The sequence below is a fragment of the Diorhabda sublineata genome, chromosome 1 (assembly GCF_026230105.1).
Source record: "Diorhabda sublineata isolate icDioSubl1.1 chromosome 1, icDioSubl1.1, whole genome shotgun sequence".
NCBI classification, from domain to species: domain Eukaryota; kingdom Metazoa; phylum Arthropoda; class Insecta; order Coleoptera; family Chrysomelidae; genus Diorhabda; species Diorhabda sublineata.
Window position 1 is genome coordinate 7685081 of NC_079474.1, and position 13387 is coordinate 7698467.

The 13387-nt window shown below is 31.0% G+C and overlaps 1 protein-coding gene across 1 annotated transcript in view; it reads left to right on the forward strand.

Annotated features, from left to right (window-relative positions):
* LOC130452441 (facilitated trehalose transporter Tret1-like) overlaps window positions 1-13387 on the forward strand; it is a 51613-nt gene that overhangs the window by 4994 nt on the left and 33232 nt on the right. The window contains exon 2 of the mRNA XM_056791723.1: window positions 2773-2793. Within this exon, the coding sequence (XP_056647701.1) occupies window positions 2773-2793 (21 nt within the window). The remainder of the gene's footprint in view (window positions 1-2772; window positions 2794-13387) is intronic.

Genomic DNA, 13387 nt, shown 5'->3' on the forward strand with positions numbered 1-13387 from the left:
CCAGAGTTAATCGCACCGTTCTTATTAGTTTTACACCTTAATATTTTGAAGCCTCATGTAACTTTGTCCTCTCTAATGCATCGTGAGCTTGCTCATAATTTATGAACAGTAAAGAAGTTTCTGATTTTCTTCTGGGTTATTGTTTTGTATTGTTTTTAAGGAAAAAATCTGCTCCGTCGCGCTTCGTTCTTCTCTAAGCCTCCCTAATATCCGCCGAATTCTTGAATTGGTCCTAGTTTTTTTCTTCTTATTCTGACAAAGGCTTTGCAGGCCACATCCAGTGTAGTGCTATACCCCCGTAGTTTTCGTAGCAAGTCTAATCACCTTTCTTCTTTTTCTTCCATTTTCAACATTTCACTTTTTATCTCTGTTCCTGAAAACTCTTTTATCTTCTTCAACTTTTTTGGTTCAGCTATCTGTTGTTGCATGATGATATCCTCTAGTGTCATTTAATTAGTTATTGAAATATTTGGCTCACCTTCCAACTCTTCATTGTTGATTTCCTATGATTGCTCTCTCCTCATTTCTGCAGTGCTCTCTGGTTTTTACTTTGTTTTTTCCTCACCTCCTAGTGACGATTTCTTATTTATTCATTCACATTCTTCTATTGCTTCTACTTTTTACTTCGTGTGTTTTTTCTTTTTTGTTTCTTTCTTATCATATCTCATCATATCTTCTTTTGTTGTTATATGTATTTTGGTTAATTAGCCTTGGCCTTGCCTGGTTTCTATTCTCTATCATCGATCGATCTACTTCTTTGCCTACATCGATTAGATCATAGTAAAAAGCAAGAGTTTGCTATAAATCCATACAGATTGAATATGTAAAATTGAAATATAGTAAAATTAGTTGACCTTCATACCTTATAATATGCTACAAGAATTTTTTCGGTTACCAATAACTTGAAATCCTTAATAATTAGATATATACAAGGAGGTCGAGTATTATTTGTATTAAGTATGTTCATACAGATTTTTTTATATGCAAACTTTTTAAAAACACCGAATATTAAGGAAGCGGAACCTAATTTTTTCAAATATTAACCCCTCTCACTTCCTACGTGAATGAAATATTATTTTTCTCACTAATTAATTGTTCATTATTTTCATTTGCTTTATAAATAATAAGTAACTATTTTTTGCATAAAGTGAACACGAACTTTCATAAAATCTTCAAATTATTGCACTTGGTTAGCAATGCACGTTGATTTCATGACTGCAAATATTTCTGAATAAAAGTTTTTAATTGCTCTGTCGTGTCCTTCTTAGTTTCAGTAATGGTCGCAAGTTAATTCAGGTTTTCATATGGTGTTGAAACTCACCAGTAAATTGGTTTTCCTCAAACAGGAAGAATTTTAGTTAACAAAAACAGCTTGTGACTTGATGCATTGTAATGATAATTAGAAAATCCTTTGACTATTGAACTTCATAGATGTTCTTCTTGTTAGGAACTCTTAAGGCACACAAGGCCTTTACAATAGAAGAAAACAATGACCATGATCTTGATGTTCGATTTTTCTTATTGAGAATTTTAGGGCAGGGTGGGTCAATTCTTAACCTTTGAATTTTTACCTTAGGGTTATTGACTCAATTTTTATTATCAATTTTAATTTTGGTGAAATACGGATCTGCATGAAGATCTTTCCATGCAATTGAAAGTAATTTGCAACATGATTTTCTCTTTGTTTATCAAATATTTTGATGCTGAAAATTTTAAGTCTTCTAAATGAATCTCATACTTGTAGGTGGTATACTTGGGAATTGTTTTGTTCAATACTGTATAAGTTTTTAGTCAGTTTAGTACGAGCTTTGCTACGACATTTTATTAATGTGGAATGTTAATAACCTCTGGTGAAATAGCGAGAACTAGTGTTTATTTGCAATGAAGAATTTAGGCAAGAGCTAACATTAGAGAACAAAAAGCGTGTTGTCCGACTGCCCACTGTGGTGAGACTGTGACTCTGACTGTGACGAGATGACTTAAGGGATTGGCAGTCGCACAGTATATGTTAGAGATCACAAACGATGATGCAAATGGGTGTCCCATTTGTTTATTGAAAGTTAAGGCCAAATTTATTTTTAAAAAATTGATACTTGCTTTAACAAAAATACTATGAATATTCGACTTTCATGCAGTGTTGGTGAAAAGAAAAATTCAAGACCAGTGACTGATAATTAGTGAATTACAAAATATGTGTCTGGACTTTTTTATGAAATTTTAAAACAGCGTCTAAAAATAGGTTACGAAAACATAAGAAGGAGATATTCAACAAATTTCAAAATAATGTTAATTAGAAGTTTTTGATTATTGGTTTTAACGAACGGACCAAAATTTTCGAAATGATCTTTTAATATTTGAGTATCTGCAAATTCCAGTGTGACCCTCGTATTTGCTAAAATACTTTGCTCAGACCTATATATGAGATTCCAAGTTCTTCTAGTAAGATTTCAAATCGCTTATTTGAACTGCTAAGTTCGCCTACTTGGGTATTTGGGATCGAAGAACCTCTGACCTTTGTCTCTGAACTATTCATTTTCACTTTTAAATCTATTATTCCAATTGTAAATTTATTACGAGAGTACCTTTTTTAACATTTTAAAATCATTTATCTAAATAACTAAAAATTAAATGAAATTTGTCATAACAACACCCACATTATAAAACCGCAAAAAAGTTTTTCTTGTTAAATTAATAACATATCAAAAAACATTTATTTCAATTTGTCTTTTTTGTGTTTAAAATGATTAAATCACTATTATTTTTTTGTTTCAGAGCTAGCCACATAAGTTTGAGGTAAGTACCAATATTGCTATACAAAAGTAGTTTCCAAATTATAGTAAAACTAGGGAAATTACAAAGTGAATATTAGTAGTTGTGAATTACGCTACTAGTGGTATTTACAAATGACTTATAGCTACTAGGAAGAATAATGTTAACAGTATTTTACAACAAGCGACACCTCTTTAAAAAGGTATTAAAAACATTAGATGACTGCAATATTGTTGGTTGTAGCTTTAATGAATTGAAATAGTAAAAAGAACCTTTCATAAAAACTTTTGTTAGTGATTCTTAATCAGGACCTATTTATAATTTAAGTTAAATTTCATTAAAACATCCTATTACTAAACTCTTGTAAGTATTCTGTGTCTGCGAAAATAGCCTTACATTCTGCAACATGGATATTGTCAGATTTAGTTGTGTTAGGTTTGATTTAAAATGCCAAACACTATTTGCCATACAAATATTGATTTAATGCACATTAAAGATACAGAAAAGCAGCAATGGCCCAATTTATTTTTTATAATTATTATTTTGTTGTTTTAAGTGCTGTTCTTTGATTATGTCAATGCTATACTTCTTTTATCAAGTACTTTTTCAACCCCATCTATTAAACAATCTCTCCTTGTAAATGACAATAATTATTTAGTAATTCTATTGAAAAAATATGATAAGGATTATTGTAGTAAACATACCCTTATATATGTTATTTAATGTTTATATTTACTAAGAGTGCTGCTACTTCAGTTCTGAGATAGACAAATGAAAACAAATATTTATAATTAGATATGGCTTTATTATTTTTCAAAATATTCTCCATTAAGATGAATACACTTTTGCATGCGTTTAAACCAATTATCGTAGCATTTGTTTAATTCCGATTGGGTTACGTACAAAACATGTAATTTGAACGCATAACCCGCTTGTTTGGGTGTAGAAAAACCTCGCAATATATTTTTCATCTGCGGGAATAAGAAGAAATCATTGGATGCCAAACAAAGACTGTACGTATGTCCCATTAACTCGATGTTTTAACTGTTCAAAAACGTTTTTGTTTGAACTGATGTGTGACCCACATTGCTCTGGTGGAGAATGATTCGTCTTTTGCGATCGGTTTCTTTGATTTTATCGAACGCTTCTGGCAAACAAATGCTAATGTCCCATTCAGTATTGACTTTTCTATGTTGCTCTAATGGAACTGTGGCGACATATCCAGTTATTCTGAAAAAACGCAACCATTTGCTTCGAAGTGGTTCATACTCGAAAAACTTTGGTTGGATTTGGCTCGTCTTGAAAGAGCCATACAGTCGATTGTTGTTTGATTTCGGGTTCATATGAATAGATCTTTGATTCGTCGCTTGTCACAATCTTATAGACGTCTTTTGAATCATCGCGTTTGATTGTTTTCAACATTTACTTGCATCAAACGACACAAGCTTATTTTTTAGCGATTGTCAAATTATACCGTATCTGACGCGAACAACTCGTTTTGTCATCTGTACACTGTGTCCCGTTTTTCTTGAGACTGCACTGTATCTCAACTATTATTAAAGTTTTAAACACGCAGTTTTCGCGACCCTGTATCAATTTTTTATAAACCTTTTATAGACACAAACAGAAATACTTTCGTTCCTGAAATACAAGGCGAAAACAAAAATTTTCAGATGTCATTATTTTTCAACACATAGGTGTTGCCATACCTTAAAACAAAACAAAAAGTGGTAACCCTCGTATTCGAATCTGTCTCTTTTTTTAATTATAGCATCAATTACTTCATAACAAGTTGCTCTGTTTTTTTTGTCTATTGATGCGACCCATACTCTTTTCACTGGTCTTGAATCTTCTATTCTGTCTAAATCGTCCCATCAACTAAACTGTCTCCGCTCAATCAATCCGATGACATCGTTTGCAGATCTTGTATTAAAATGCTATATCGAAAAAGGTTGCCAACTTAAGTTTTGAGATATGGCAATGCTGTTGTGAATATGTAAAATCTGACATTGCTTTCATACAGATTGACAGATAGTTGTTGAATGGAATGAAATTTTCATGCGATAATTTTCTATGATTTTCGACGTGTATTAAACGAACAGCAGTATGCCGAACAACTCGCTTCGACTTTTGGTGATGAGCATCACCTCGAGCTACCGTGTTTCGCTGGATTAGTGAAGGTCGTTCAAAATCGACTGTTGTGCCAAGAAACATCGATGCTGTGCGTGAATTGATATTGCAAGATCGTCATTTGACATACCGTGAAATTGAGAAATACTTGGGAATTACTTTCACTTGTATACATTCAATATTGCATGAAAATTTGGCTGTCAAGAAGATTTGTTCGCGTTGGATACCGTATAATTTGAAAATAGTTCAAAAAAAATTCGTATCGTGTCGAAAGAGATTCTGAAAAAATTCAATCACGGCGCTTCAAAATATGTCTATAAGATCGAGACACTCGATGATTCATGAATATATGCGAGGTCAACGTTTTTGGAGGTACTTCAATCGGAATGGAAAAAATGCTTCGACAATTGGTTGCATGCAAAAGTGTACTCATCTTAATGAAGAATAATAAATTAAAGCCATATCCAATTATAAATATTTGGTTTCATTTGTCTAGATCAAAAAGTAACAATCCTCGTATTGTTACTTTATGACTCATTACAACTATTGTTATTTGCTCTTATTATTATAATAAAAAAGTCAACATTTGATGCAATGCTTGTTTGGCAATATTATTAGCGTTACATACTTTGTTAGTTCGCATTTCTGTCATATGCACAGTCCTATATGCTATAAACTATCCCTGAAACTGTTACTTTGAACTTGAGGGCCGACTAGGAAAGATAGTGAAACTATTTTGTCTAGAACCTTTTATGGAAAAACATATTGTAATAGCTTTAGCAAAAGCATAATTTCCGTCGATAATAACGAAACTTCAATTAATATTTTCAATAAATTTTCCAGCCTTGTATAAAATGTTTATTACGGCAATAAATTGAGAAAAATAATAAAATTTAGAGACATGAATAATTTTTTAATTAAAATGGTTTTATTATCTATGTTTAATTAAAATATGAAAAATGCGATATTCCAAAACAATTCAGTGGTTTCATTAGTTAGTAGAATCGGCAGTTGTATTTGAAGTATTATTCGTTTTTTAAATCATTAAAATTTTTAATTCGGTAATTGATTTAGATTTTCCAAACACACCAGCAAAAATAGCAAATCAAGCTTTGGATTACTAGTAAAATCCATTAAATTGTAATTTAAAAAAAAAAGGAAAATAGTTAATCATACTAAAAAGTGGAAAAGGCTTCTTGGTATGAGAATAAAATGAATAACGAGACAATTAATATCACTTTTCTAAAAGTGTAGGGTGCTTAATATTAATTGTTAAAATTTTTTACAAGTTTCATTACAAAATGAATATACAAAACACCCCACGCTTTTAGAACAGCTAATTTTCTCTTCAGTCATTTTTTTCTTATATTAAATTTTTTTGTTTTGATTGACTATGAAGCTTCAATTTATATTATATATTAGATTAAATGTTAGCGTGTTTTTCATTGAAATACATTTGTTCTAATATATATGATTGATTATATGATTGTGTTATGCTTCACCTTTAGATGATATTTTGCATATTAATTTTGATCAGTTCTTTTATTTGTTCATCATCCAATGCCTTACGCGGCTAAGTACTACTACATTAGTTAGTACAATAGGAAATAGCGAAGAACATAGTTGAACGACAACATGATTAATTGTACAGACGTTGAAACTGACGAACTTGATTGAGACATTGAAACAAAATTATTTAAGGGTATTACCATCGGTACTAGACAAGTGTGCGTAATTTGGAGATCATGTGATTGTAATGGAATAAACATTATAACGATTGCTAGTTCAAATTATCCTAAATCATTGTTGCTAACTTCATTTGCTCAAAATAAATGGATTTATCGGGATAGAAACTCCTATGACATTTCTTAAAAAAATGAAATATTTGAAGACAAAACCTAATTAAATAGAACCTCATTATAAGTTGACTAAATTTTCCTTGTAGAATTAGAAAATGTCATTAAATATGAGGCACTCAATTTGACAAATCGTATCCTCAATTTGTTAAACTGCGGGGGAAAATAATTTTAGATTGTAGCCATAACTGATGTCTTATGGTTAATTCAATATTTTGAAAATAAATTCTGCCGTTCTTCAAAGGAGAAAACAACTACTTTCCTGGCTAATACCTCGACGAATATTGAATTACAACTCCTCTGAAGAGCAATGAATGGATTTGCTGTTGATTAATCGAGCCATTATCACAGCTAAGCATAATGTTGATTATGTCCTACAAAGTACTTCAGTGCTTTACCTAAATGGGCGACCACAAGAAAACGCACCTCCTAATAACTCGAGCTATGTAGTTTCTTTGAGAAGCTGGCGCAAATGATTATGATTATAACCAACATGTTCATCATATTTGAATCTCTGGAAGCCTGTTTTATGAAATGAGATATTATCTTCATCATCATCATTCAAGTTTCTACTGCCCAAAGAAGTTCTGAAACTCAATTTTTGAAATTGCCTTCAGTGTATTCGTAGCGCTAGTTGCAATCCACTCTAGTCATCGAACCAGTGCTCTTAGAGTGGAAAGTGCAAAAAGTCGTAGAGAATTACATCGGGATTGTATGGAAGCTGACAATATTGTGTTTTGTTGAATATGAATATTTGATTTGATTAATGAGATGGAGCATTGACTACATCACGCAATATCTTCACTATTTCAACGTAATATTCTCTCTAGTGATAGGGTGACCTCTCGGAGCAATCAGTCAACATCATTTAAACTGTGCCAACTTGTAAAGTGACTGAAACAATTTATCAACAAAGCCTGATGCAATTTCTGTGACCTGATTTATACTATACTATAGCAAAAAGAGAGAAGGAAAAAAATGTTGTAAACGTGAGGAATGTTTCACTAATAAACACGTCTAGTCGGTAACTATCCTCATCAATGGGAGTTTTAAGTTGGAGGTATACAGATAGGTTCAATACTTTGGAATAAACTTCGTGAATGGAGTTATGGGAAAAAAACTTAAGTAAATCAAATCAAACCAATGAGACGAGGTAGAATATATATTTTTTAAGAATTTGATTTTTTTGTTCATGAAAAAATACAATACAATTTTATTATGATAAAAGCTGCTGGAGGAAGTCAATAACATTTTTTGAAGGTCTTGACGTATTACGTTGTTTCAAAAAGTGTTTCGTCCTCATTACAACAAATTTCTGTTAGGCTTCATTTATTACTGGTGTTAAATTCATATTTAATATACAACAAAATTCAGTCAGTAACTACATAATGGAGGAAATTTTGAACATAAAAAGATATTGCTTAACCCGCTTTAATACTCACTAAAAACGAATGTGAAAATATAGGCTTCCTATATACAGATGTTGAGAATTCATTAGGTGATCAAATAATATTCACCCGCCCGAAACGTAAAATGCGAGCGTTTTCTTTCATCTCCACTTTTATATTTACGGGAACGAATAGAAAGAGTAGCGAGTGCATCATTAGCTTGATTAAAAATTGATTATACTTATCTTCTATAATTGATTAAAATCAAGGAAGTCAGCTGTTCTTCTCATTGTAAGATAGAAAGATAAAGCTAATTTAATTAACCACATTTGTCTGACAAGTTTATCTTAAATAATCATTCTTAGTACTTGGTTTTCAATTAAATAAAAAACTCAACCAAACTAACAGTCTTTATTAAAATATGTTGTTTTATAACAGAGAAATAAAAATGGGTCTGGAACGTTTTAGAATAGTTATTTTCGGCGACCACTATAAAATGTGACATATTCTATACAGTTTCCTTTTATTTAAAATTGTGAATTGTAAAATTTCAATACGGTAACGAATCAACGTGTGAAATAAAAAATTTGAGAAAGCAGTAAAAGGATGAATTCAAACGATGAAAATGATGACAACGATCAGTTAAACCTAGCTTTCCCTGAAATTGTAGAAAGAGCCGCACAAATCAGTGGAAATTTATTGCCATCGACGTCGAAGGTTCAATATGAACATGCATTTAGACCATACACGAACTGGTAAATGGAAATAAAATGAAATCCTTCTCTGAGAAAATGTTAATAACTTATTTTGGTGAACTCTGTACCAAATACAAATCCATTACCCTGTAGTGTATATATTTTATGCTCCGTGGAGCGCTAGTAGAAAAACGTGATATCAACATTGCTATTAATTAAGAACTTTGTTGAAGAAATTTAAAAAAAAATCCAACGTCTTAACCAGTGGCAACATCAAAACATTTCTTGAAAGAGTTTCTGATAAAGTCTATTTGTTAATAGAGATTTGTAAACATGATGTGCCACTTCAATTCTTCTAACTAAAATTTACATTTGTAGACCGCTCTTATTTTTGAAATTTGAGGATTTATCCGGAAAGGTTAACTTCACAATGTTAAATCGTCGATGTTTCTTTTACTAAACCTAAAAACATCGACAATTTGTTATTAACAATTATGAATAAAAAGAAAATGTGTTATATATTGAAAGAGAAACAAAAAAAGAGAAATATTAATAATATATAAATGTAAATCTAACTCCCAGCAACGAGACCGTAGAGACATTATAGTTAAAATTTGAAGAACCAGTATTGATTGTAACAGAAAAAGTATACGATACAACAGAAATTACGATTAAAGATTCAAAAGAACACATTGGAAAATAAAAGATTAAAGATTGAAAAAGTGTATAAAAGAGTGGAAGATATAAGAAGAGTTATTGAAGAAATGTCAAAAGATACTCAACACGACTTATCAGACCAATTAATAAAGTGATAGAGGCGAACTTTATAATGAGAAAAAATCGAATTAAAGGATTATATTAAAATGAAGCCAATGCTGTAAGAATAGACACGCACTATGAAAAACTTCCAACGCAATTCTAATTATAATAGTAAGAGCCTGAATGAGGTGGTGGAGTAATTATAAATATATAATATTTATAAATATATAATACAGACATTTTGCATTTTCTGAAAGAAAAGCTTTCGATGAGCAATATTTAATGGATATTTTGATCGTTTGAGTTGCTAGGGTTTGTCTTGAGTTAACTGTAACTCAGAACGAGTTTTCTAATGACCACTGAAGCTTTACATAGTAGAAATTTCATTAAAATTATAAAGAAATAGGTTTTGTTAAATACGTCAAATAATCATAACAGATTTTTTATAAAATACTTGAGTAGATTTTAATCTGCAGATATGACACTTCTGGAAATTCTCTGTAAATTTTCAAAATTGCCAATTCGCTGTTTGTATACCAATAACTATTTCCGGAGATCACCGACAACTCGATTTTGATCTTGATTTGCAGAGAAGGATTTAACATGCGAGAGTAATTGATAAACATCCTTGGAGAAAATTACACGGAATATGCGGATTTAATTGATAACGGCCATGTTGTCACCCGGGGTGAATAACACTAATTGTTCCAATTGTGTTATTAATATTTATAGATGATGAATGTATGAAAGTTGAATAAATTTTCATACTACGTAGTATATCAATGGAATAAATAGGTAGTTACAACAGTTTAAAACCTCGATAAATTTTAAAACTGTGTGACTTTAGTTGTGACCCTCTTAATTTATGGTACAAAACACGTCAAAAATATATATTAATTCAATTAAAACGTCAAATCTTCAATCCTCAATTAATGTGAAGCGACTCACACGATATTTATGTGAGGGTAGTTTTTGAAATAATTTAAAAATCTAGAATATTTTTTCTACACCTAATTTCCAGAGTTTTCCACAAAATCATAGATGAAATAAGATATTAAGATCGCTAAGACAATAAATAAGTTCATGGTGACGTGCGAAGAAGTTAACAAGAATCATGTGAAATCTTTTATAATTTATATCCAAACCCAAATCACATCGTAAGATCTACCTTAAGTTGATGGAAAAGTTTAACCAAACTTGTGCAATAAAAGATTCATCCCATTTAGGTTGTAGAAAAACTATATCAGATTAAAACGAATCTTTAGATGTTTGTGTCATGATAGAAGACTATCCACACTTGAGTACTAAATAAATATCCAGGGAATGTAACATTTTGCGAACGTATGAGATAATTATATGGTCTGCTAAGATGTTCAAAACTTTTCTTTTACTCGAATATACTGGTCAGCCAATGTGATTGATACATCTCAAACTTCTTTATACCCGATTAACGGCCACGGTTTTACATACAGGTCTGCATAGATAGCGGGGTGGGTTCATTTCACGGGCGCTAAATTACCTAACACTGTGGCCGCCAGGTAAGCATTGTAATCAAGAGATGGTATCAAATTGTGTTAATCTAATAATAATAGTTACATCTATATGTCATGAATGGTTATAAATAAAAGTAAGTAATACGTAGCGTAATTATATAAAAGTAGCTAAATAAGTACAAATAATAATATTTGAAAAAATTCTGTCAAAATTTTCATCTCTACCCTGTAAACATACCTTACTTACGTCCATCTCAAGCATCTCATATAGCAGCGCCCCGCCATTTCAAACCATTAAAATCCGGCTATCCACTTAGGAACGCGGAGCACGACCTTTACCTACCTACTCCACTTCAGTATTAATTGAGGGCTCAATATTTTACAAAGCAAAAAAATGCACAATTACTTGCCAATTGAAATAAAATCGATATCATCTTTCGCATTCCGCAATAATGTGAGGACATAAAGACACCTACTGTCGAAGGAAATTGTCAGATGGAAGTCTTGACAGCTCTAGAAAAAAATTTTGTCATGTGGCTTATCGAATTTTGTGCTTTTATGAAACAGCATGAAATTCTGTACCAACCCTGTAATTTCTGTGACTGCACGATTTTTTACAATTTGCAGTAGTTTTTGAGCTGAAATTCCTGGTTATGTTAATCTTATGATTGGTACAATATATTTAGAATGCAAAGAGTTGTAAATCGAAAATTATCCGTTTGAAAGATTACCAGAAGGAAGAGGATAAAAGTAGAAAAACCACTTTTAAATTAAGACTTATTAAACTTTTAAAAATGATTTTTCATTGCAGTCCATTTACTTAATTTACATGTATAATAGAAAGTTAATTCGAGTCATTTTTGGTCACTACTTTGTTGATGCTAAATAGATTTTACTATATGTACTTAGTCTAGTTGGATAAGGAATTTATTGTTCTATGAAACCCATCTCAACTGTCTCACATCTAGTTTTTATTGTTACCACCTGAGTGATATGATTCAATTTTAATAAAAAACACGATCAATGAAGTTTTAAAAGGGCAAGAGTCAAGTAATTGAAAAGTATGAACCCGTTTCGGCTTGTCAATCTCTTCTACACCTATTTAATAAGATCGTATTTGCACTATTTGTCATTGAATATGGATCTTAAACATCGCTTGAATAATTAGTTTTGAAAAGTGTCAAAGAAACTCACAAAATATTAAAAATTCCACATGATAGTGATGTAGGTACTTTTGAAGACTGTTAAAAAGTGTATAAGCAAAATTGTAAATGGGTCATTTAAAGAAGAGGAACGGACAGGGTGAAACCTCAAATAGATGACAATGTACAAAAATTGGAAAAAATTGTTTCTTCAAACAGGCGATTATCGTTTTTTCAAAGAAGAGACATAAAAAATAGATCAACATGTGTCATATAACACACCGTCTTATCTGTCTATGTCTGTCGTATCTACCAGATTCAATGGATATGCCCGAAAATAGGAAACTGTTTTTACACTTTGGAAAAATGAGGACACAAGGCACTTCTTTAAAGTTTGCGTTCTAGTTTGTTCTCAATAAAATCATTTACTGTATTCTCCTTATAACACTTGGTATTCTGAAAGTTTATAAGTTTTTGATAAACAATATTCTTATTGGTATACCACCGGGTTTTATACCTACTACAGGTCAGAATAAGATTGTTTTGCCCCGCCATAACTATCTAATTCTATGGATCCTAATTTCTGGAAACTTCATGGGAAATGATACATTTAGATAATCGTATCTCAATTAAAATGAGTTATGAGTTTCTCCAAGTAGTAACTATTCGAATATATCCTACAGGAAATACTTGGAAACTGTGACAAACTTTGGGAATTGGTGGATGGAAACATAGAGTAGGATATGCGATATAAATAAAGCTGAACAATAAATCGAATATAATAGAGAAGTGATTCTAGTTAAAAATTTTGAAATCAGAAAAAAGTTGGGTTGATTAAGATGACAGTGAAAATATGAAATGATATATTTTTAATGTGATCTAGATTTTTCTAATAAAAATAGCTCAAAAAACAGTTAAGTAGTGATACTTCTATAACACAAATTAAAAACAAATATCAGGAACAAATATTCTACGTGAATATACTCAATAGCAGACCCTACACGATTAATAATAGTGATACTTCAATATTTCTGATTCCTGTCATCAACAGAATGATAGTTTATCATCGATTTTATGATCAATTTTTTTTAGCAGAAGAGTTGCAAAGGTTTAAGAGTTAAAATATGTATATGTTAATGCAAGGAAAATAATCGA